This window comes from Suillus discolor (genome assembly GCF_016758755.1).
Source record: "Suillus discolor strain FC423 chromosome Unknown F5147scaffold_24, whole genome shotgun sequence".
In the NCBI taxonomy this organism is placed as follows: Eukaryota; Fungi; Basidiomycota; class Agaricomycetes; order Boletales; family Suillaceae; genus Suillus; species Suillus discolor.
Window position 1 is genome coordinate 336,839 of NW_024541271.1, and position 23,321 is coordinate 360,159.

A 23,321-nucleotide genomic window follows, 5' to 3' on the forward strand; every position below is an offset into this window, starting at 1 on the left:
TCGCGTTAATATGGGATGCAAATGGGTTGTTTGATCTTGGCGGATGAATGGCATTAGTTGACCCTTGACAGAATATCAGTATATTCAGCAAAGGATATAAGCAATACCGGTGGCGCTGTCTTGCACTGGAAATTTCCATGCCTGCCCGGTTTTTTCCAGGACAATCATGCTGCGGCGCAGTGATTGTCAAGGTAGATATGAGATACAAGTGAGTGGTGATTTTGGGGTGACGAGCTTGGCTACAGCATCGACGCAGACAGAAGCTAGCAATGGTGCGGAAGAGTCTAGCAGAATTCTTGCATCGTAACCAGGTACGACGCAGACAAACCTTATCGTATCAAATGACAACAATGAAGGCTCGCTCCCCTGCAGATGCTGGGATGATAGTTCCAAACGAATCTAATGAAGTGACAGTTTCTCGAGTCATCAGGCATTTGTCAGCGGACCGTGGGGGCTATGCGTGATTTATACAATACACCCATTAGGATTGAGGCAATTGAATGAAATGGAAGTTCAGATCCGCTGAAATTGAACTTGCAATGGGGAACTGACGCGCCATGCTATACCAGATACGCAAGCAATCAATAGGTGGACACAGGTTAAAATAACGATAAGAACGTACTTGGGTCCAGAGGCTACGCACAAGATGATTCGTCAACAGTTAATTGACGTTGAAAGTTACTAGATGTCCACGGGAGTTCGCGCCTTTTTGGCAAAACGGTTATTACTCCACATCGCACAAACAAACAAAATTAATTATTTGACAGTTCGATAGCGTGACATCGAAAGTACAACGTCTGCTAGTTTCTTTTTCGAAAATTGACGTGTTGAGTCCAGCGGAGAGTTACCGCGCAGAAAAGTGCATTTTCCCTAGAGTTCGCGCACTTCGTCACACTATGTCACACGTCTGCCGCAATGCCTTTTCACGCTCCGCAGAATTCGCACCGTTATAAATGTTGTGAAGTTGTGCATGTGTAAAGCATTTCGGCATTGCGGAGTTTTGATTACACAGTCTCTATGTAACGCTTTGGGCAGATTGTCACGTCTGGGGCTTATTTCTTTATCGCAGATGATCCTGACAAGCATGTGCCCCGAATAAATTTGTTTTAGTATTCTCTAATCATGTATATAACCATCTCACAATATTCCAGAATTATATGTGGAGATCTGACCTTTAGAGTGAGCCTTCTATGCCTCTCGCACTGATAAGTTGCCCATGGAACAAGATCTACTTCGATTTTCTTCAAAAAAAATATATGGCAGTGTGTATTATGTTTGGGCGAATCCAGATCTATCATGGATAAGGATTCTGTGCAGAATTGCGTGTGCTAGAGTCAATGCGCGGACTCTTGGGACACACGGACTCGTGGGACCATCTAGTATGGAAGCTTCCGACACTTGAAGAATTCCTGTGCAGATGTCAGTGGTTCGGTTCTTCCAAAGAGCTCGAGGAAGATCGGAAGACCAGATTCACCAAAAGGTGCCGTAGCAATGGTACTCGTGAATCAACGTCTGACAAAAATGTTTTATAAGAGAGACCGACTTGGGTAAACATACTCTCGGCACATATGCTGTACAGATAGTGCAGGCAGCATCAACTCAATAACAAATCAAAGTGTTACTGACGAAACAATAGGTCAGCATAACACCACAAGAAACCATAACAAATTTCTCGGCGTATGGAGTAAAAACATCCAAGGCGGTGACTGAAAGAGCTGTGTAGTATGAGAACCACCTATAAAATCTATATGGATCAAACGAAATGGCAGTGGTTTGAATTGAGTTTGTCTGCACTCCGGGCCACATGCGCAGTTTTCCATTTTAAAATGATTAGTCTGGAGGGATAGTCTAGGGTGGGCGCACACGACTTACCAGGAAAGGCCGAGTGTGACCGCATCTCGCTGCGCATTGTAAAATTTCCTACATGAGTCCGAGTCAGAAGCGATGTGACTCAAGGACTCTTATCTGAGAGTTATCAATCCATGGCATAATTTGCGCGTGTATTCTGGGAAGTATGCATTGAGAGCTGTCCAGTTAGCTGACTTTTTTATTATTAAGACTCACTATTCAATGGTCATGACTCGGAGTAACGGCGCCATGCGGCATTATTAAGCATTACTAGGAGGGGCGAGTGGCTGTGAACAAAGACGTCTCACCAAACATTCTGGAATCGACGTGAACATCGCGTAGGATGAAACAACTATACCAGGCAATTACAACTTGACATGGACATGTGCACTGTGAACTGTGGCTTTTGGGAAGCCATAAGCCATGCACATGGCCGGGCCACTGTGCGGCGTGAACCTTGTCACGTGCCTCAACACGTTACCTGTCACTGGTCAGTGTCAATCTCAGACGTTTAACTTATCAACGGACAATCGTCCGTGACGCGGCACTGACGCTCACAGCGCTTCAGCTCACCGCATTAGACAGCTAGCACGCAATTTCGTTCTACGGTGACACGTACATGTCTGTCGAAACCTCCAAGAGAACACGATCCCAACTAGCCGTACCTGATCATGTCCTGAGGCTACCCCTCGCGCGTTCTCCTCTCAAGCACGCTAGAGTTACCTCGAAGAACGGGTTACATTCAGAACCAAACGAACATAAGGAGGGCGATGGATATATGGATGTTGAAGAGGAGGAAGACGAGAACGAGAACGACGAAATACTGTTGTCGCCGAAGAAGAACAAACGGTCGTCCGATACATGTCATCAAGACCTGCTCAGTCCCGCAAGTCATCGTGAAGCAAAGCGTATCAAAATAGATCCATTACCGGCGTTGAGCTTGTTGTCAATGGGTCACTCTGTAGAGAACCGTGAACCGACATCACGATCTCCCAGGAAAATGGCAGAACCGATTGTCCGCGCTGCCACTGAATCAGCATGCCATGCTACGAACGGCAAGGTCAAGTCATGCCCCATTTTTTCTGGGCGTGCACGCTCTGTTCCGCTTCCTACAGATCATGTTCCAGAACTCGACCTTCGAACCCTTTCTCCGATGCGTTCACCTCGGAAAGTGCACAATCAACTGAAGATCACGCCTGTCCCTCCACCTACAGAGGTGGCCCAGACCTCTCCGCTCACACCACTCTCTACCACCGATGAGGGTGCTCCCAACACGGAGCACGCAATGGATGTTGATACCGCGTCCGCTATGTCCCACTTCACAAACGTACCGAAATTCGACCTCAAGCTTCCTGATAAAACCAACTCGATTGTTCATGTTGAGTCTGCGACACCACGAAATTTGACCGCATATCCTTCGCATATGTCTCTTTCTCCTCTTACGCCTCTGCCGCCTACTTCATTCATAGGTCGCCGCCCCGCCGTACCAAGTCTTTTTGCTGCTGCTGCTACTGCTGAGGTGCGCTTGACATTGGGTGTTGAGTGCCTTATAGAGAACTAACACCCTCGTTTGATAGAAGAAATCCAAACAATCTCAAGATGTCGTGGATAACACTTCGTCACTGAATGTTGCAGGATCTTCAACCTCCTCAGCAGCTCCCTCTCGTCTTCCACGTCCATCCACGTCCACCTCATCGCTTATGCCTCCCCCGCCTGTGCCAGTGAAACGGGGACGCTCGGCAACCATTGGAAGTTCCCATACCGCGCGCTCAAAGCCTATCGGAAACTTATCGAAAGGCAAGAAGGCCATACTTCCATCTTCTGGTCCTCGTCGCGTGACACGCAGCATATCAATGAAAGAGAAGAGGCCTGAGAGCTGGGATGAAAGCGACCCACCGCCCGAAGCCAGCACTGTAAATATCTCATTGAATACAGACGATGAGCCTGCCAGTGTGACATCATCATCTCAGGCCTCTACTTCCAAGGGTAAAGTCGAGCGCATCATTATCGTATCCTTTCTGACAATTATTCCCAGACCCCGCAAAATTTAAACAAACATCGCTCGCCTCTTTCATGAAGGCCAAACCTGCACCTTCATCGTCTACAACTGTTTCATCGTCATCCATCTGTGTGCAACGACCACCTCCATCTCCCTCTAGGATTCCACTTCCAGCGTCTCCGATTAAGCAACGCGGGGGAACCTCCCCAGTAAAAAGGCCACCTATTGGTGGTTCCAGCATTTTTGCTCCATCGAAACCCAAGTCTTCGCTATTCACACTGTCAACAGCTCTGGAGAAGCTTGCGATGCCTCCACCAAGTCGGCCGAATACGAGTTTGGGCTTCAATGTCAGTTCAGACAAAGACGAACACACAGGAGCCGTTCATTCAGTGGTCAAGGACGATAGTGTTCTTACTGGCTCGTCGGGAACCTTTGCGAGACCAACGGCATCTTCGCTAAAACGTCATGCTACTATCTCTGGTTCTAGCCGAGTCAGCATGATGAAGCGGATGAAGGACAAGAGCGGAGCACTTGGGCGTACCGCAACTGGCATCTTCGGTCCAGGTCTTGTGAAGCCATCTCTGAAGGCCAGTCGAAAGACAAGCCTACCAAGTGTCATGGCTAGCCCAGTGAAAGGTGGAGGTGGAGGTACAGTTGCCGATAATTATATTGCCAATGCGACCGTCGATGTTTCGGGTGCGAAAGAGGATCTCGGGCAGGGGAAGCAACCCGATGTGGCAACCCCATTACTGCCTGGCAGTAAACCATCCGAAGAACAGAATAAGGTGGCTGACCTCGTGATTGAAGAACTAGTAGGCTCAGCCGACAAAGGGAAGCAACCCGAAGGGTGGGACTCGCGCCGTGCATCAAGCGCATTGCATGCTTTATCGCAATCACTCTCTTCTCTTCCGAAAACTCCGCCTAAGCTAGTTGCACTAGGCACACGTACAGGGCTTCGGTCATCGAGTAGTACATATTATGGCGCATCGGGTGCAAGCTCAGGCTTCAAATCCGCCCAGGATGCGAAGGACAGAGGAAAGCCTAACGAAGTTACGGATGGAGCAGCTTCGCAGCGGAACGCACCTTCAAAGAGCGACGCCGCCGCTAGTCCTATGGAAGGTGGAAGCGCAGGTAAGAGCGTTTTGAAAGTGTTGAAAAAGTGTGCAATATTTGTGGATGTGCGGACGGATGACGGTGATGATGCGGGGAGCCTGTTCGTCGACATGCTGAGAGGGCTCGGCGCCAGAGTAAGTCGCAATATGATGCCACTCGTTTGATTTTCAATGATTGTCTCCCTCTAGATACTTGCTCGTGTTGGGCAGAGCTGCACCCACATTGTGTATAAGAATGGTTCAGCTAGCACGCTGACGCGATATCGGTCAGCTGTTTCTTATCAACATCATCTACAACCCTACTGATCGTGCGTCAGACTTCTGAATGACCCCAAACCACTCGTCGTTGGCATCGCATGGGTGGTGGAGTGCGTTGAACAAAGATCTAGGGTAGATGAGGCAAAGTTCAAAGTTGATTTAGAAATGGTCAACGTTGCGGGCACCAACAAGGTATGCAGCGTCCGAGGCCGCGCTTCATGCTCTCACGTCGTTCTATTTCACAGAAGCGACGTTCTATGCTTCCGAGGCATATGTCACCCGCTGCTGCTGGGTCAAATTTCATTCCAGCCAACCTCTCGTCGGAAGCTGATGACAATGAGGGACAGCAACAACCAGATAATGACAGTAGCTCACCAGGTACATTACTTAGTATTTCCTTTGTACTCGGTTACTCACCCGCTGTATCTTTCAGCAAAAGATGCAGATACAAGCATCAGGTCTGCCAAAGATGAAGATGACCTGCCACCGCTTGAACGTGCACGAAGGCGACGCAGTTTCCTTCCTGGCGGACAGACAAGGCTAATTTAGAAGTCTCAATAAAGAGTGTACAATTATTCATACCTCTTGCTCGATAATAGGACTTATTGATTTCATCTTCCATACTTTTTGATTCACCAATGTTGTCAAACTGTGTCAGAATTGAGCTCTTCGTAATTATGCCTTAGGAGGCCTAGCCTAGTCTGAGTTTGAAATGGACTGGCCCGGGACTGGCAGTCACTTTGCAGTGTGTACTCACTGAACACTTTTGCTGATGCCCAAACGAAAACGCGCACAACGTCCAGCCTCTGAATCGGAAGATGATCATGCTCACAACTCTGACAGTTCCTACGACGAAACATCGCGTACTAAGGTGACACAGAAGACTAGGAAGGCGCGTAAGAAGATTCACGAGAATGATGGCTCTACCGTGGTCAGCGGTATTTTAGGTCATCCAGTGTCCATGCATGTCATAAGCGCTGTCGAGCCGATGCGAATCGCTCTCCTGGAATGGTACGACAGAGTCCATGACGCTCGAAAAATGCCCTGGCGCAAGAAGTTTGACCCTTCGCTCGACGCTGAGGGACGTGCGCAAAGAGCATACGAGGTAATCATCTATCTTTAAGCTTCCAAAAGCTGCTCAGAGTTGACTCAGGCAGATTCTTAGGTCTGGATCTCGGAAATTATGTTACAGCAGACCCAAGTCGTGACAGTAATACCATATTATAATAAGTGGATGGCGAAGTACGTCGCTAAATTCAGTTTTCTGGATTATCTGGCCTAATTCATCTAGATTCCCTACTATAAGGGACCTCGCGGCATCTGATATTGAGACCGTCAACTCGTTGTGGAAGGGGCTGGGCTACTATTCGCGTGCGGCTCGCCTACTGAGTGGTGCCCAGAAAGCTGTCAAAGAATTACATGGTCGCTTACCCGATAACGCAAAAGATATGGAAGCAAAGATACCAGGTGTAGGTAGATACAGTGCAGGCGCAATATCTTCTATTGCATATAATCACTGTGTACCTGTGGTAGGCTATTTTTATCCAGAACCACCTTACTGCAGTGTCTCAATGGTTCTCAGCTTGATGGCAATGTACACCGACTCCTTAGTCGTTTTACAGCATTGCATGCACAGCCCAAATCCAAACGAACCCTAGATGTTCTATGGGCAGGCGCCGAATCATTCATAAAACAGTCAAAGCGCCCAGGTGACATAAATCAAGCTTTGATAGAATTAGGAAGTACTGTCTGTGCAGTACGAGATCCTGTGTGTTCGGATTGCCCCCTGCGTCTATGGTGTAAGGCATATCAGAGGACACAACCCACAGTTAGCTTTCTATTTTAAGGGTTCTGATCACCTCCTAATGACTTCATTGCACAGGCATCGCATACAGGTGCTGTAGAAGCTGATATCGAGGAACTCTGCATCGTTTGCGATCCTATACCATCTGATGAAGACAACGGATCCGTGACTATATATCCAATGAAAGCTGAGCGTAAAAAGCCCCGAGAAGAACTTGATTCTGTGAATGTCATTGAGTGGCGAAACAGGAACAGTCGAGATCGCTGGTTTTTGTTGGTCCGCCGACCCCAAGGGGGTGAGTAAACGCTCAGCCGAGATATACCTCCTGACTGTGTGGACACAGGACTTTTAGCCGGTTTACACGAATTTCCTACACTACCTAATTTATCAGGAACAAAGGCTTCCGCATCCAATTTGGCCAAGATACCATACACACTCCTTCAGGAACTACTCATGCACCCACCATCCTCGAACAGCGACAAGAAGCGCTTGAAGACATTACCGAATTCTAACTCATCAGATAACGTTCCAAAAGTAATACAAGTGACGTCCGCGGGTGATGTAGTCCATGTATTTTCGCACATCAAGAAGACCTATCGTGTTCAGTGGGTACTACTGGAGGGAGACGAGCTTCCACAACTTCGCCCAGCTGTTTCAGCAAATCAAGGCGCTAGGGAAAATCGTAGTCGCGCCAAGAACCTCAAGGGAAAGCAAAAAGGATCCGAGGTATCCGAGGTGGAGCTTGATACAATTCCGCAGACATTGAATGCTCAGTGGGTACCGCTCACCCAAGTAGAGGATGCAAAGTAGGTATTCTCACGTCTTGTACTTCTCATTGCTAATGATGCTGTGACTTCGTTCAGCATCGGTACTGGCGTTCTTAAAGTGTGGAAACTCGTTGAGAAGCTGTGGATTGCCACACTGTAATTATATCACATCGAAGCTATCTTGGAAACGCAAAAGTTTATTTTATCTGACACGCATCCCAGTAATTAGATTCCAGGCTCGTCGCAAAACCCACAAATCTCATGTCGTGTAGGAACACGTGCAGGCATTGCTTACGTGGATGAACACGTAAGCCAGAGGTTTTGGAACATGTGAGCGGAAAGCTCCAATATGGCATGCTTCAGTAAGGTCTCCGATCTTCTCCATGCTTATGTGGATGAACACATCGAATCAGCTCGAGAAACTTATGCGGCAGAATACTCCAAGACGCATGCTTCGGCAAGGTCCCAGACTTTCTCCAGTTTCAAACCAGCCACAGTGCTATTCCGAACCCATCAGGTGAAACCAAGGCAGCAGTCGAAAGTTACTCACGTGAGTGCGAGGAAGTCTTGTAATGTTCGTTCCTTTGCGTTGTGTAAGAACAACATATTCAAGTCTTGCTGGTATGAACGTATGCTTCCAACACCAAAGTTTGCAAGGAGAGGTTCAGGGGCCTAGGTGCGGGGATGAACAAAGCTGTATGTAAATCAGCAGAACTGACATACCGAAACAACTCCAAGCTCTGAAGCTTCTACTGCTGCCTGCTTGCGGCTCAGCTGGCGGAGCACGTAGTCATCTAAAACTTGTCAGACTGCGGGACGATGATTACGCTATATTTGACATACGGATGAGCACGCGGCTGTTTGGACCGAGCGCCTTGCGAAGGTTTGAAAGAATGAGCCCAGATTCGTGGTCAGGCCAGTCGTGGATGATATTTCTGAGCTGAGGTCACTGTTAACTTCGCAGATTGTCGCCTGCAAAGTTTAGCACTTACATAGTAGATGTCCTTGCCTTTCACAGGCACTTGTTCGAAGAAATTCAAGTCCACGAAGTCGACTCTGTTTTCTGCCACGGCTTCAGGGCTTTCTTTCGCCCAGATCTAGATCCCATCAATTTGGTGACAAGCGCATTGTCCTGCTGACTTACGCCTCTCGCCTGGACCAGTGCTTCCGGAAGATCGTGGATTGTGATTTTGACGTTTTTGTGCATTTTAGACAAAGGTAGGGAAAATGCTCCGATACCTCCTCCAACATCAACAACTGTTGAGTACTTTTCGAATGGGAATTCTATTATCAGGTTAGCGCAAAACTCTCCTATCTTTACGTGCTCAAATACTTACGGGTCAGGACGGCGAGGGAGCCCATAATGCTGTTCAGAGCTCTCATCGAGACATGATAGGACTATGAAGATGTCAGAATGATTATGCTAAGAGACCAAAATCCCTACCTCGCGTAGGCCGTCCTACGAGTAAATTATATGAGCAAGGCTTTCTGACGAGCAATATTTGAAAACATACATTCCGTGCCATCCAGTCGAAGATCGTTCCTTCGGTTCCATTTTTGTTAATGGCATACATCGCAGGTGCGATCGTCGGATCATACGAGTAGGCAATTTTGGGATCTTTGAGTGTTTCATAGAAAACTGATGCTCCCTTGGCAGTTGCTTCCACGTGGAACAAGATTATGTTTTTGACAGGGTTCTCGTCGAGTAGGATCAGAGACAGTCGGTTGTTGGCAAAAACGTCCGTCTCAACTGGTGGAGCGTGAGAAGAAATCAAACCATACAACAAATGGCTCCTTACCTTCACTGTAGCAACCTCTCGTGGCTAGGAGGCGCAGTATCCTGGCCAGTTTCTTTGGCTCGACATTGATTTTTTTGGAGAGCTCATTGACGTGAAGACCCTTAGGGTACTTCAACAGAATATCCGAAACATGTTCCCGAGCAACTACTCGCACGCAAGCAGGATCATACACTTGGACAAGCTGCGTGCAATCTGATGAGCAAAAGTAGAGTGCATTATATCATCCCAGTTCTCACGTTAACTGCAGTATGGGCAGGTGGAGCAAGTGTCGCGCATATCTGAGCACAAGCACCTTCAAGAGTACGAATAGCACTCTTCAAAGCCACCTGGTCGACCGCATTGTCCAATGGGTGGGGTTCGGCCTGGTCGATGGTAGGTACGTCACCGTACTGCTCATACAACGCAATGGCATCTCGTGCGGATGTGTTGATCAAAGTCAGGAGTGCCTCAAGTTTTGCCTTGTTGGCCATCGTCGTAGTATTTGTAAGGGGTTTGCGAAATAGTGAAGAAGGTGATGGAAGGGCTGAGCAAACAATTTGCAAGCTTTTATATTTTTTTTCCACAGGAGAGGAACTGAAAGCTTGACTTCTTAAAGCCTTCCCTCTTTTGATATTTCCTTCTAGCAAGAAGACGGCTAGAGGCCCGAAAGTTTCTGATGCTCCCAGGAGGTGGCCTACCCCAATCACCTAGTCGGATTAGTTCCACACGCTCCATGGCTTATCATAAATTAACGAAGCAGACCTTCGCAGTGTCTATCCCTATCAGGCTGCCGGACATGAGATCTGTAGATTTCCTTAGCGTACGCCCGAGAAATCAACGTGCGATGAATTGTCTCTAATTCTCCTGGGAATTTGATCATCAGAACCCTGGAATCCCAAATGGTCTACCGCTGCTGCAGTGCCATGTTCGATATGCATTGTACAAGGCTAGTACGCGCTCGATATTCAGTAAGTGAACGGGGTTCTGAACGTCAGGTGCCACTGGACAACAGGACTTGAGTTTCGAGAGGTTCCCAAAATTGCAGCAGTCGATATCATTTGCATGGAAGGGCCGCGGCTATGCCACAATATTGCAGCCACATGGTGTGACATGGTTGGTTGAATGGTTCTGCACAAGACGCCCAATTGCCATCTAGAAATGTGTGACTCACGGTAACGTGTCAGCAAAGTGCTATCAATACTATTTGTTCTCACTAACCTAACTTGAATCCAATGATGGCGATACCATTGTTGGTGTAGTGTCTAACAACAACATCTCGATGAGCGGCAGCCGATCCTGGGTCGAAGCCTAAGTGATAGTCTGGTGACTCCGGGATCATTAGTCATCCTGCTGGTCAGCTCGGATAATAGAACATCCTGGCCCACTTCAATTCATTCCCCGCCGTTTTTTCCATGCCTTGCAATTGAGGCCTTGCCGTAAGTATTAACATGATGCTAACCGTCGGCCGTGACTCGGACAAGCTTTGGGGTGCGTTGCCGCCATGCGGTCATTATGTAATTCGTCTGACTGAGAACTTTTTATTCATCCTCCATACGATTTTATCCATGCCCGCTGGCTTGCTAGCGTTCTCATGATCTATATAGATACTGTCCACGATACTGAAGTGTGAGTACTGCCTCTTGGCGTAGCAGTTAAGGAACGACAGTCCGAAAGCTCATACTTCAGTATCGCGGACGGGAACAAGCCAGCGCCGCCGCCAGCGGGCTCACAGTTTCCTCCACCTCCTTTCAGAGTGTGCACGCGACAACTCCGATCGCTTTTCGCCAAGACTGCAAGCACGATCGTGAGAGTAAAGGAAAATGTGCAAAATTGTGGACTGATCACCATACACGATCGACCTGACTTGAAAGATTCCGTATATAAGCATGAAAAAAATAAGTGGTAAGTCAAAGATCGTCCCTCACAAATATGTATCTAAAGATTACATAATATTGCTTTACACGTTCAAACCCGCTTGGGTCGGTTCGCTGCGTTTTGTTTGCGCGCTTTTGTGTGATACTCTACTTCAGTGGTGTCAGATGATGAGCTACTTTTTTAGTGTATGACAGCCTGTGGGTCAGCGGAAAAATCTAGGACTAAAGGACCCACAGTTGACCGGGGTGAACGTACCAGGCGGACGCTCCTGGCAGTCCAGGATTCCCAGTGAAGAATTGGAGCGCAGCCACTGGTGAAGGCCAATGCGCAAGGGCCCTAATTAATAGGACCTATTTACAGGACGTGTTCGCCAAGATATACTCCCCTCTGGCAGGTGATTTCACTTCCACTTTTGGACTGAGTGGGGTTACTGAGTACATTATAGGCATTGCGATAACGCCTTCACTGGTATAAAAGATATCCGTTTGAGCGGCTGGATTACTGCATTAAGGTGGCGTAGCGTTTCGTTGATCTCCTTTGCCTCACATGTCCATCCAGGAAGAGAAGAAGTCTGATGCCTTTACAGAAAATGTAGTCGCAGTGTCGAATGACGATGATGACTTCAGGCTATTGACTGCGGACGCCAGGAAGGCGGGAGAACGAGCACTGGTGCGCAAATTGGACCGCCGGCTGATACCCACTGCTGCGGTCATATACCTCTTGAACTACATTGATGTATGTAAACATGCATTTATGAACCTCAGCCTGCTCACGTGTACTATGCATAGCGTGTTGCTGTTACTGCTGCGCGGCTGCAAGGTTTAGAGCAAGATCTCGGGTTGACAAGTGAGTGAAGTGGACCACCCACCGTAGTATCCATGCTTAATCGATTCACTAGCCGTTCAGTATGAAACTATTATAGCTATTCTTTATGCCACTTATTGCCCGATGCAAGTGAGCAAATTTCCTGCACAAACACACGCGATCTTACTCACAACATCTTACCTGCGACCAGATACCTTCGAATATGGTTTGTTTGTGTGCTATTGTTTATAGATGCAAAATTGATTCTTGATTGTCAACAGATTTTGGGCTATATTTCACGGTTAGTCGTGATTCAAAATATTTTGATACACTAAGTAGACGCGACTCAGACCATCAATTTATATTGGAGCCTGCGTTGTTGGATGGGGCCTTACCAGTGCTTTGACTGGGGTAAGTTTTGTTGGGAATTTGCAACTGCAACTCGTGCTTGCTAACCGCCGCGCAGGTCACAACTAATTTTTCAGGCATGATGGCTTGTCGTGTATTCATTGGTGTTCCTGAAGTAAAAAAAATCCTTTTTGATAATGATGTTCGGGCTGAACGAGTGCGGCTTTCCACAGGCTGCGTTCTATCCTGGTGTCATGTATCTGCTTTCGCGATGGTATACCAGGAAGGTGAACATCATGTTTTTTAGAATCATAAGTCGCCACTCATGCTCACGCAACACGTTCAGGAACTTGCCATGCGGTCAGCTTCGTTTTATTTTGGCTCTTTAATCTCGAATGCATTTGGAAACGTGAGCTTGCTGCCGTCGCAGTGGACTATGGCAGCTGATAACGATCCTTTTTAGTCAATTGCAGCTGGAATTCTCGCAAAAATGCAAGGCGTACTGGGACTTTCGGCCTGGAGATGGTAAGTCAAAATTCCTATTCTCAAGAATAGTGCCCTAACCGGAGTTTCGTATCGCAGGTTGTTCTACATAGAGGTATATGTTACATTACCCCTGTACCTTCTGTGCTGATAAACCCCTTTCTTGGCGTAGGGCGCCATCACCATGGCCTTTGGCCTCTTGACCATGTGCGTTTGTGAGAGTTTCTATTTTCACTCAAAGTTGACGGTCACGGTTTTTGTCCAGGTGGCTTCTTCCGGATTTTGTAAGCAGAATATTTTTAGAATAAGTTTCTGCGGGTCTGACATGTCATGTTGTAGCCCCATAACACTCGATGGCTTAACGCAGCGGAACGCCACTTGAGTCAAGTTCGCCTCGCAGAAGATGCAGGGGAGGCAGACAAGGATTCCGATAACCTTACGTAAGTTCTAGCTCGAGTTCTATTTTTTTTACTGACAAGGCACTACTCCACATCACCTTTGTTAATTGGCACATCAATCGGAACGTCACAGTATTTACGATGGCTTTTTGCTGGCCATCAAGGATCCAAAGACCATCATTTTCATGTTCATGACCTGCACGCAACTTCTAGGTCTGAGTTTTACCAACTTTTTCCCCACGTAAGTATATTGACAGTCTTGCAACTTTGCGCTAACATAAGCGGGATAGCTTGACTGCCACGCTTGGTTTCAGCACTACTGTCACACTTTTGATGGCGTCGTAAGCATGACATCCCGTTGTTACATTCACAGTTATGGCTGACTGTCGTCTGATCGCTAGTCCTCCATGGATATTCACGTCAGTCTGCTGCTTACTCAATGCATGGCATGCAGGTACGTCTGTTTCCTGATAGTGCATCAGTCATTTTGACAGAATGAATAGATAGGTCTGGAGAGCGATTCTTCCATATTACTGGCTGGTGGTGGGTGGCCATGGTTGGATATATCATCTCTCTATGCACCATGGCTACGGGCGGGCGATACTTTTCCTTGTTCCTCATGACCTCTGGATATTGTGGTAAGTTCTTATTAGAACTCTGAACGCAAGCTTGACACGTTTTCCAAAGGATTTGCGTTGACATTGACCTGGGTTGCAAACGCCATTCCTCGTCCACCGGCAAAACGCGCCGCAGCTCTTGGTCTTGTCAATGGGTTTGGAAACCTCGGTAATTTGTGAGGCCTCTATGACCAGTGTAATGCTGAATTGCTTACAAGATTTCACAGGATTGGCTCGTATATCTGGAATGCTTCGTGGGGTCCTCAATACCATCAATCCATGATTATAGCATTGTGCAGTCTCGTTTTGTCCTCAGCCCTGAGCTTCCGTGAGCAAAATCCCAATATGACCGCTCTGATGTACTCACCTATCGATAGTAATGCGGTGGATATTAATCAAAGAGAATAAGAACATGGCTATGGAGGAGAAGAAACTAATCGAGGGTCCTGGCCGCGAACGTATTGAAGAAGCTGCTAGATTGGAAGGGATTACATTCGAGGAGGCTGTGAAAAGAAGGAAGGGCTTCAGGTATTTGTATTGATCTTCCTTTTTTCGGCTTCAGATTATGGGGCTTTGGGTTATTGACCCTATGTTGGATGGACATTTACTCGTCATAAGCCTGAGCTTTCTTTAGTTTGGTTTTTGTTAACTGAATTGTATCGGGGGATGACTCTTACTATATTGATCTTTAAGAGACACTTGAGTCATGTACAGTACATCAGGGAAAACCTCCTGCACAAACTTAGCTAAGTTTAGATCTAACTTCAATAATTACCGAAAATTCTTCCTAAATATAGTGTTTAGCAGATTATTAAGACTCTTCTACCCCCCTTTAACTTTTTCAAAATTAGACGATGTTTTTGCAGATTATGCAGAACTTAACATTAATGTTGTCAAGATTTTCCGTGCTTTCAGATTTATTATTGGTTACTAGAACCGACTCGTATACAAGAAAGAAATTAATTTTCATTAAGAAGAATGCAATAGTCAAGAGCAAGTATATAACAATTTCAAGAGACAATACTAAGGAGATTTAGTCCTCATCCATCCCATCGAGGCCGAGGAATGCAATCGCATCAGCTTCTGCATCAGTGGTGGAATTATTGTACTGCATGAGATCCCTTGCAAAAGACTCAAGTGAATTTAAGATTTACGAGAGAACAAGATTGGACATACTGTATTGCAGTGAAGATATCAGCCATCAGCTTGTGGAATTTCTCAGGTGATTTTGCACTGAGATCTTTTAGAAATTTGACATGGAAGAAATAGACCTTGCTAAATTGATTTCCAGTGAAGTTAAACTTGGCTGGAGTGCCATGTGCCTTCCAGAAGAATGCTGCATACACCTATATAGTCATTGTCAATATATCTTAGTGTTGATGGCAACAGGACATGTTACTGAAGTGGCTGTCAAAGCAACCATTGGAATTGTGACCTCGGGCCTTTTGGCTTTATTCTTGGCAATATCAGAAAATCTTTTCCCAAACATGACACTGACTGACTTCAGTCCATTGAAGTAATGGCCCTTCATGAGGTGAACCATCATATCACCCAGGTAGGGCCTGTTCTGCACTGGTTTTGGCACATTATCATCCTGAAATATATCAGTAGTAAGTCAGTACAAGGCAATGATATGAGTTGCGAGACACACATTGAACTTCATGAAGTAATGGTAGTGGTGGTTGATGAGGAGAGCAGAAGCAGTACAGTTAGATCCTAAGCAAAGGTAAGCAGTGACTTGATTGGATCAGCATGGCTTGAGCTCAAACGAGGATTGACACTCACTCACTGTGAACGGTGGGCAACAGCTTGGATCAGCGTGGCTCGAGCTCGAATGAGGATCGACAGACTCACCAACTGCAAATGGTGGCTGACAACTTGGATCAGCATGGCCGTTGCTTGAACAAAGATTGACACACTCATGTCCTGCGAATGGTGGCCGACGACTTGGATCAGCATGGCCATTGCTCAAACAAGGATCGACACACTCACCAACTGTGGACGGTGGGCAATGGCTTGGATGAGCATAGCTGTTGCTCGAATGAGGATTGACAGACTCAATAGTCTCACTCATTGCAAATGGCAGGCAGCAGCTTGGGTCATTGATTTGACCTCCATAGCAAAGTTGGCAAATGATTGGATGACATAGAAGAGGCGTGGTTCAATGTTGAATGTAAAACTAAAAGTCACATGAGTCAAACAAAGACAAATACGCGCAAATGTTAGACTTGTAATTTGTTGCTCACTATATCGTGCCTATGATGTGGCACTGTCAAGTCTGATGCAGGCTCTATACTGTACTATCACATGCCACATCACCTATTTCTGTATGTTCACAGATGAGCTACTCGATCATGGAGATGAGTCATTTGGTGAGTCATTTGTTTCTCATTTATGCACATGTACTAACATCTCATAGAATCTAGATCTATCCTTCCCACCCGTGTGCAGTGTCAGCCCCTCCCATACCTGTGTCCTGCTCACTTGTGCTGGTCTGGCACTCCTTCCTGTTTCCTTGTCGGCGCCTCTCCATCCATCCTCCCTGCGCAGATCATCCATGTTGACCCTTGCAAGCTCTTGTGCCAGTTGGTATTATTAATTTGTAGTTACTAGTACATGTTTTTCGTTTAGTTTGAATGCATACATGCGCAACTCGTCAAAACCTGTTTGAGGATGGGTAGAGCTCTTGATACAGTTACCCACACTAATCCCTAGACACACTTTTGTGACTTTGCACTAGTTATATACAATTTTTAAAAAATTAGAGAGCTTAGGTCAAATTATTCAAATTTTGTCTAAGTTAAAATGGGAGGTTTTTCCTAATGTAGATTTCCTATGATAAGTTGGACTCCTATAACTTGATTGGACTTTGTACTCCATGTGGTCACTGATTTGTGAGTTGATGCCAGTTTGAATAATTCAAACTTCATGCATGGCCTAGTGCTGCCAAAGTCTGGTTCAGTCCAGTTCTTAGGCCTCTAAATGCAAACCCTGAACTGGACCATAGGTCTGGTTTGGGCAAGCAGGGCAAATGCTGGACCAGACCCTTGCAAACATGTTTGCAAGGGTCTGGTTTGTGTTCAGAACATGTGCCCTAAGAGGGGCACCATCCGCTAACATTTGTGACATAACCAGAAGGATCCGGTATAGCGAGTGAGACTGGTGACATCGAGTCAGCAGTGATCACAGATGTGCATGTCACGTGACTACTAATAAGACAGATGTCTTTGAAGTCACCAGGCTCAAGGTAAGGACAGTCTTGTCCGAACAATGAGTGTCAATCGAGATAGACTTAAGTGCGAGGAGCTCTTAAGAAAAGATACTAGAGACTGAAGCTGAGAGGCTTCAGAGAGAAGTATGTTCCAGGGAAGATTAGGGAACTGCACAGGTACGGGTAACTCGCATGGGTCATGGGTATGGGTACCACTGGGGTATGGGTATGGGTCTGAGGTCATGATACCCCTACCCCTACCCGTACCTGCGCTGCAGGTATCAGTCAAAATGGGCGTAGTGCTTATGTTATATTGTTTGCTCTTGTTATATTCTAAAGGACGCCACACTTTACTTCTCGCGTGCAACACCTAACCTTGCAACAGTGATACCAGCAATGGATCACATCGACAAGATGCTCATGTCCTATTTGTGCAACAAGAAATATCTGCCTTCAATTCATTTGGCAGTTCGGCTTGCAAAAAAGACACTCAACCAGTACTATCAGCTCACAGACAGGTCTCACACATATTGGATCTCCATGGGTAAGTTCTATTCAATCTAGGTTGTTTCTAGTTTCTACTGACAGTTAATATTATTATACTAGTGTTACATCCCCAACACAAGCTATTATACTTCAAGGCAGCAGACTGGGAAGACAACTGGATCCAAACTGTGGAGCAACTTGTGTGTGAGGAATTCAAATGTTCATACCTGTCCCTTGATGCCGACTCTGATTTGGGGCATGAGGCGGATGTCTTGGAGTCAAATGGTAATATATTGATGGTATTTTTCTATTTGCTTTTTACTTAGTGTTTGTACTGACTCAATCTTAGAGTGACAACATTTTTGTCAACCTCCCTGCACTTGCAGTCCCCAAACCTACTATCGCTTGGTAGCAAGAATGTCGCAAATCATTCCCCCACCTGTTGCGCATGGCCATTGATTATCTAACTATCCCTGGTATGTGGCATTATTATTTTTAATGCCTTGTAAGCTTACATTGCCTATAGCTACTTCTGTAGATGTTGAATGTCTCTTCAGTTGCAGGTGTCTTGTCCTGTCACATGTCAGAAATCGTTTATTGGTGCAGTCAACACGTGCACTATTTTGTGTCGGCTTATGGAATGAGTTAGGCCTGGTTGAATCTGAGGATATCATTCATGTGTCTAAGTTCCCAGATGTCATTGGTGAAGAGGAAGCAATGAATGAGGGTTGGGACAGAATCCAAGTAGATTAGTATTACATTTGTTGTTAGTATCCTAGTAGTACAATTCATTACAATGCTCTTCATAGTGACCTGCGGGTATACCCCTCACGGGTAATACCCCAGGTCCGTTTGGCTGATACTCGCAAGCAAACCCGTACCCACACCACGGGTATGGGTATATCTCCAGGTATGGGTACAGGTCCGACTGTGCACACCCACAGGTTTACCTGTGCAGTTCCCTAGGGAAGATTGAGTAGATTTAAGTTAGAGAATCTAATACAGGGTGACTGACCACTTATACTAAGTGGAAAGGGTTGAGGGCTGGGTTACTGTACTGTAGGTAAGGGTAAAGAGGAAACAGAAAAGGTATATGTATGCTGGCAACACAGCCAGATTAGTGATGGTTGGTCGAATGCTGTCATAATTATGCATAAATAAGGATGGTAAGAGACATTGTCATTATGCATGGCTCACACTAATCCCCAAATACTGTTGCTTTTATGCATAATGGTGTCGAGCACCTCCTGTGGATCATCTGCACCTTAATTTGGTTATCCCGATCGTGAATCTACTCCTTTGTACCTGTTCCTGGCCTCCCTCCCAGCTTCTTCCTAATTTAAGCCTTGCTAGATCTCTATCCGGATCTTGTGAAGGACATTTCACTAAGTCTTTTGACTGGGCATAATTTCTACCAAGTCCCTCAAGTGATAGACTATAGTGTAGTCTTTTGGCATTTGTTACAGTGGTTTTAGTACACATATCATGTCTGTTTTGCATTTACATGTACTAATGTACAATTTCTTATGTGATAAATAACTCGAACAATGACAAAAACATATATTTTGAAGGTCACAATAATATCTATGACATGCATGCAAGAAAGAACAAGGTATATATACTCGTTTTGCAAGAAACAACCTTTGGCAGTGCAACTATGCTACTTTCCTATGTATATGGGTGCATGAGCCAAGGTAAAGGTGGAGAAAACAAGACACTTACTTTTCTTAGGACATTTGTTCTGGGACTCAGTAGGTCTTGGACGTTTGGGATTTTGGCTGATGCTGTTTGCCTGCATGAATCAAGTCGTCTCCATTTGAACACATCCAGTTTTCCTGATAGGCAGGGTACTGTTTGATTTGCTGGGTATTTTCGGGTCTGTGAGAACCTTTTAAACACACTTGCCACTAGTGGAAGGGTTCTCTGTACATGCTGAGGGAGGTTCATCACCTTCACTTACTATGGGTTTGGAAGAGGTAGTAACATTCCTGCCTGAGTCAACTCAGATAGCTTCTAGTGCTGCAACAGCACCAAGTGTTCCTACACCTACTGAGGTATCTATCCTGGACCCATTGGCACTCACATCAACAGTGTTGTTACCTGCAACTGTATGACTGGAGAGATTCCCAAACAGTGTTGGAGATGAAATAGGAGCTGATGTCGAAGAACCAGGCACTGGTGGTGGGACTGGGAGTGGAGGAAGAGTAAACATAGGTGGAGGGATGAACAGTGCCAGAGAAGACCTTCTGATGATGTCAGATGGGGAAGTTAAAGATGCGAAGTTTTCAGCTAAGAGTCGTGGACGAAAGCGAGGAGGAGAAGTATAAAGCATGTCCCTCTTCCATGTGAATATGGGTGAAATTGATGGTGAATCTAAACAAGTGGGCAGTGTCTTACTAGGATGTGAAAACAGTAAAATCACCGATTTTCAGTATCCTACCATGGTCAACGGTTCAGACAAATACCAATGGTCGATAACGTGGTTGTTTGTGGGAAAAGTGTGTTGAGTTCTCAAAGGAAGTACACAGTGACTAAAGGGGAAACAGAATCAATAACTGGCTTGATGCAGTGCTATGACTTCAACGAATACAGATGTATGACTATGCAATGATTCTTAGAGCTATAACAATACTCCCTATCTTCACAAACCAATTGGAGATCAAACTAAGCCTCTAACACAGATCAGCCCAAACTAACATGTGGCTTCAAAACCTACTTTCTGCTGCTCAAGCACTATACGATGAGTGTGACACAGGACAGACTTAAGTGGGCCAAGTTATTAATATTAGTGACTGACTGTTAGTCTTATTTGCTGATGAAAATATGTATATCTCCCCACAGAATAGATTTCCTGTGTCTAAAAGAGAACTGGAATATATCTGCACTAGAGGACTGATAACCATGTACCAGCTAGTGTCAAAAGTATGGCTCAATGGTGGCCTCAAATATGCTTCTGTATGTCGTGGGAAACAGTGTCAAAAAGTGGAATGAAATAACTTAATATTTCACTCAGTATGTCACTTAGTATCTTAGAAGTGAGAGTTTAAAAAGAGCTCTCTGAACACTCTTCTTATTCTCCACTCACTTATTCACACTCAAGCTTAGATAATATGGAAATGGGCTCTCTGTACTTGGCTTGAAGCTCTCTTTATTAGAGGGAAAAATGGGCCCCTTATATACTACTCTACTAGTAGCTATGCTACTGATTACTAATCTACTATTAAAGTTTCAAAGAATGTCATAGAATTTTCCAGACTATTCCACCAAACTCCAGTGTTGTCTAATAGAATATTCCAGAATCTTTTCAAATCAACATTAGTGGCTGTGCTCTGTGGCTATGCTAACCTGTGCTATGGTGCACATCACTTAGTCGCTGCTACTTTTGTGCAGGCGCCAAATTGAGGCCAAAAAAATTGCAACCCTAACCCCTAGTCCAAATTAGGCTGGGGTGGGAGGAGCAGCTTTGATAATAGTGTAGCTGTGGTCAAGTTACAGCTATGCATTGCATGGAGTACCTAGTGATCGTGAATGTAAATAATATATCAGCTATTCCTCGTTACAAGGACCATCCACAATGGCCAGAAAAGCCAAAAAAACTTCAGTTGCACATGCTTGAGCTTTTTGCCACAAGAAACACCACCCAGCAGAACCCAACGATGCTCAACCAGCAGTCCATGATGACGACGATGCGGAGAATGAGTGTTCAGCTCTACATGCTATAAATCACACAGACGAGTTCCTGAAACAGTAGCGAGGGTCTTTGATCATGTATAGCCACATTTTGTAGGGATGCGCCAAATTGACCTTGGAGAAAAAAAAACACTCTCAAATTTGAGTATTATTGAAATCCATCTGGAGGTTTTGTTCCTTGGGCAAAAACAAGCATTTTCCCCAGAGGGATAAGAAATTGGGTGAAATCTCGAGGTGCTAAAAATGTTGCACAAAAGTAGCGGTGACTAAGTGATGTGCACCATACAAAGCTATGTACACTGCCTCTGCACTGCCTGAATGCTGTACTCTCAAGCTGTGTTCAAACTTTGTTGAGATTCTCACAGTCTGATGTTAACTTGTTAAATACCATAGTGTTGGTCTTGCATATTTGTTATGATGAAGCTTTGCATGGGTGTCATAATGTGCCACCAAGTCACATGAGACTGATTATGTAATGAAGTATGAAATCTTTCAATCTTTCCTCTCAGTACCGTCAAAATGAAAAACCCATGTATGTGAAAATGTGTGATAAAATTCTAGGAGGTGTGAGAAACTGCTGACTAATTGACAAATCACAAGTTTGAAGGCAATCTTTCAGAAGGATAAGTATTATTTTAAATGGTTAAGTAGTACTGAGCAAATTTGAGCCCAACAATACTCAAATAAAATACTGACACTGCATAGAAAATTCTGGGTAGAACCATAGGCTATTGTGAAAGGTATTATAAGCCAGATATTTGCCATGTTCATGTACAAAACAGGTTTTGTGCATGTCAGCGGGTTTGATGATGGCTCTGATGTGTTCATGATGCTGGTAGAGGGATTCTTGAAGTCTGACATTCCGAAGTCTCCCAAAGTGCCAAAATCATATCCATTGTCAAAGGAAATTAGCCCATCCAGATGCTGAGTCAGATACCAGGTGTTAGCAGGAGGCTGGTGCATGTTTTCAACTGCAGAGATAGGTGCATGAGCTATAGGCGGCAGATGGGAAGGTGAAGATATCAACACCAAGTTTGATGAAAGGTTTTGGCTGGTATTGGAAGACTGCGACTCCCCAGCCACTAGGTTGGTGTCAGTTCCAAGAGTTGATGAGGGGGTTATGACATAATCAATTGCATGCATCTTCCTGACATGTTCTGCTTGATTCAAGTTGGGTAAGTCCAAAAATTTTCATCAGAAGAGAGGAGAATAGCAACTTACAAAAAAAAGACTTGAAATGAAGGCAACATATGGCTTGATGTACTTGTCATCGAAATCAGGAGTAGCTTGCTTCCAGTTTTTCCCATACTCATTGATTCCTGTATGGTAACTTCAAAATGTCGACATGTCAGTAGGCAGTATATGCAATATAAAATTCTATTCACCTCATCACATTGATATTACCATTATATCGAGGGTCAGGTCCAGCGCCCAGAATAGTCCAATAGAAGCCAGTCATTTCATGGATAGCTTGCAAGAAGTGTGTGATGAGGCTGGTACATTCTTCAAGAGCCCTATTTGGTAACTGTAAGCCAACAGTTCTCGTACTGGTAGGTAAATGAGGTCAACAAACTTAGCTAGTTCCGAATTTGTCCTTTCTCATGCTCTGGGCTTGGCCTTGAGCAGTTTGCTACCCTTTGTCTCATATTCCTTCTGCACTTTTGCCAAGCATAGTGCTTTCATCTCAGGATTTGCTGCCTTGTATGCCTCTCTTGTAAGTTTTTTTATGGTTCTAAGTCTATCACCCTTTGCAATAACAGAACCTGACACAAGAGCCTCTTGTAGCTGATCTTGGACATCAGTTGTGTAACCTGATTTGGAAAAGATTTCTGCAGGGCTGTGA

The 23,321-nt window shown here is 45.3% G+C and overlaps 8 protein-coding genes across 8 annotated transcripts; 4 read left to right on the plus strand and 4 right to left on the minus strand.

The window, feature by feature from the left end:
• Positions 1–1,451: 1,451 nt before the first annotated feature.
• On the minus strand, positions 1,452–2,280 carry F5147DRAFT_692805 (uncharacterized protein). The gene is made up of 3 exons (XM_041437209.1): positions 2,207–2,280; positions 2,065–2,135; positions 1,452–2,005 (listed from the first exon to the last, which is right to left on the minus strand). The coding sequence occupies exon 3, from the start codon at positions 1,804–1,806 to the stop codon at positions 1,600–1,602; it is 207 nt and encodes a 68-aa protein (XP_041293408.1). The 5' UTR covers positions 1,807–2,005; positions 2,065–2,135; positions 2,207–2,280; the 3' UTR covers positions 1,452–1,599.
• Positions 2,281–3,879: 1,599 nt separating this feature from the next.
• F5147DRAFT_154830 (uncharacterized protein) lies at positions 3,880–5,853 on the plus strand. Its single transcript, XM_041428313.1, has 5 exons — positions 3,880–5,094; positions 5,149–5,225; positions 5,277–5,409; positions 5,466–5,595; positions 5,651–5,853. The coding sequence occupies exons 1-5, from the start codon at positions 3,922–3,924 to the stop codon at positions 5,764–5,766; spliced, it is 1,629 nt and encodes a 542-aa protein (XP_041293409.1). The 5' UTR covers positions 3,880–3,921; the 3' UTR covers positions 5,767–5,853.
• Positions 5,854–5,946: 93 nt separating this feature from the next.
• Positions 5,947–7,914, plus strand: F5147DRAFT_692811 (DNA glycosylase). The gene is made up of 6 exons (XM_041437210.1): positions 5,947–6,322; positions 6,383–6,459; positions 6,509–6,746; positions 6,800–7,045; positions 7,100–7,316; positions 7,365–7,914. The coding sequence occupies exons 1-6, from the start codon at positions 5,990–5,992 to the stop codon at positions 7,829–7,831; spliced, it is 1,578 nt and encodes a 525-aa protein (XP_041293410.1). The 5' UTR covers positions 5,947–5,989; the 3' UTR covers positions 7,832–7,914.
• Positions 7,915–8,021: 107 nt separating this feature from the next.
• On the minus strand, positions 8,022–10,149 carry F5147DRAFT_154859 (O-methyltransferase-domain-containing protein). The gene is made up of 11 exons (XM_041428314.1): positions 9,824–10,149; positions 9,588–9,768; positions 9,303–9,538; positions 9,233–9,247; positions 9,126–9,186; positions 8,933–9,072; positions 8,781–8,885; positions 8,632–8,728; positions 8,512–8,582; positions 8,339–8,460; positions 8,022–8,287 (listed from the first exon to the last, which is right to left on the minus strand). Exons 1-11 carry the CDS (start codon positions 10,055–10,057, stop codon positions 8,212–8,214), a joined length of 1,338 nt encoding a protein of 445 aa, XP_041293411.1. The 5' UTR covers positions 10,058–10,149; the 3' UTR covers positions 8,022–8,211.
• A 938-nt stretch (positions 10,150–11,087) lies between these two features.
• On the minus strand, positions 11,088–11,454 carry F5147DRAFT_692821 (uncharacterized protein). The gene has a single exon (XM_041437211.1). It carries the CDS (start codon positions 11,412–11,414, stop codon positions 11,163–11,165), a length of 252 nt encoding a protein of 83 aa, XP_041293412.1. The 5' UTR covers positions 11,415–11,454; the 3' UTR covers positions 11,088–11,162.
• A 475-nt stretch (positions 11,455–11,929) lies between these two features.
• F5147DRAFT_692829 (major facilitator superfamily domain-containing protein) lies at positions 11,930–14,827 on the plus strand. Its single transcript, XM_041437212.1, is given in 22 exon segments — positions 11,930–12,176; positions 12,230–12,287; positions 12,340–12,395; positions 12,457–12,471; positions 12,527–12,546; positions 12,596–12,656; positions 12,712–12,768; positions 12,827–12,880; positions 12,940–13,002; positions 13,057–13,118; positions 13,176–13,191; positions 13,249–13,283; positions 13,342–13,360; positions 13,416–13,516; positions 13,608–13,715; positions 13,765–13,815; positions 13,876–13,928; positions 13,978–14,112; positions 14,162–14,264; positions 14,278–14,280; positions 14,319–14,419; positions 14,469–14,827. The coding sequence occupies 22 exon segments, from the start codon at positions 11,988–11,990 to the stop codon at positions 14,630–14,632; spliced, it is 1,524 nt and encodes a 507-aa protein (XP_041293413.1). The 5' UTR covers positions 11,930–11,987; the 3' UTR covers positions 14,633–14,827.
• A 297-nt stretch (positions 14,828–15,124) lies between these two features.
• F5147DRAFT_773143 (uncharacterized protein) lies at positions 15,125–16,165 on the minus strand (the record flags this gene model as incomplete). The annotated part of the gene is made up of 6 exons (XM_041441421.1): positions 15,125–15,212; positions 15,268–15,437; positions 15,491–15,685; positions 15,743–15,807; positions 15,877–16,017; positions 16,084–16,165. The coding sequence occupies 6 exons, from the start codon at positions 16,163–16,165 to the stop codon at positions 15,125–15,127; spliced, it is 741 nt and encodes a 246-aa protein (XP_041293414.1).
• Positions 16,166–17,632: 1,467 nt separating this feature from the next.
• F5147DRAFT_561352 (uncharacterized protein) lies at positions 17,633–17,976 on the plus strand (the record flags this gene model as incomplete). The annotated part of the gene is made up of 2 exons (XM_041430592.1): positions 17,633–17,846; positions 17,909–17,976. Coding segments are annotated over 2 exons (282 nt in total), but the record flags the coding sequence as incomplete, so codon positions are not given.
• Positions 17,977–23,321: the final 5,345 nt, after the last annotated feature.

Excerpts from the sequence above, each read along its gene's own strand:
- F5147DRAFT_692805 (XM_041437209.1), bottom strand. The coding sequence starts at position 1,806 with ATGTGGCCCGGAGTGCAGACAAACTCAATTCAAACCACTGCCATTTCG.
- F5147DRAFT_154830 (XM_041428313.1), top strand. The coding sequence starts at position 3,922 with ATGAAGGCCAAACCTGCACCTTCATCGTCTACAACTGTTTCATCGTCA. Across the intron at positions 5,410-5,465 it reads ACGTTGCGGGCACCAACAAG|CGACGTTCTATGCTTCCGAG; the intron begins GTATGCAGCGTC and ends ATTTCACAGAAG. Across the intron at positions 5,596-5,650 it reads TAATGACAGTAGCTCACCAG|CAAAAGATGCAGATACAAGC; the intron begins GTACATTACTTA and ends TGTATCTTTCAG.
- F5147DRAFT_692811 (XM_041437210.1), top strand. The coding sequence starts at position 5,990 with ATGCCCAAACGAAAACGCGCACAACGTCCAGCCTCTGAATCGGAAGAT. Across the intron at positions 6,460-6,508 it reads TATAATAAGTGGATGGCGAA|ATTCCCTACTATAAGGGACC; the intron begins GTACGTCGCTAA and ends TAATTCATCTAG. Across the intron at positions 7,046-7,099 it reads ATCAGAGGACACAACCCACA|GCATCGCATACAGGTGCTGT; the intron begins GTTAGCTTTCTA and ends TTCATTGCACAG.
- F5147DRAFT_154859 (XM_041428314.1), bottom strand. The coding sequence starts at position 10,057 with ATGGCCAACAAGGCAAAACTTGAGGCACTCCTGACTTTGATCAACACA. Across the intron at positions 9,539-9,587 it reads GAGAGGTTGCTACAGTGAAG|TTGAGACGGACGTTTTTGCC; the intron begins GTAAGGAGCCAT and ends ACGCTCCACCAG. Across the intron at positions 8,729-8,780 it reads AAGGCAAGGACATCTACTAT|CTCAGAAATATCATCCACGA; the intron begins GTAAGTGCTAAA and ends CAGTGACCTCAG.
- F5147DRAFT_692821 (XM_041437211.1), bottom strand. The coding sequence starts at position 11,414 with ATGGTGATCAGTCCACAATTTTGCACATTTTCCTTTACTCTCACGATC.
- F5147DRAFT_692829 (XM_041437212.1), top strand. The coding sequence starts at position 11,988 with ATGTCCATCCAGGAAGAGAAGAAGTCTGATGCCTTTACAGAAAATGTA. Across the intron at positions 13,816-13,875 it reads GTCACACTTTTGATGGCGTC|TCCTCCATGGATATTCACGT; the intron begins GTAAGCATGACA and ends TCTGATCGCTAG. Across the intron at positions 14,420-14,468 it reads GTCCTCAGCCCTGAGCTTCC|TAATGCGGTGGATATTAATC; the intron begins GTGAGCAAAATC and ends ACCTATCGATAG.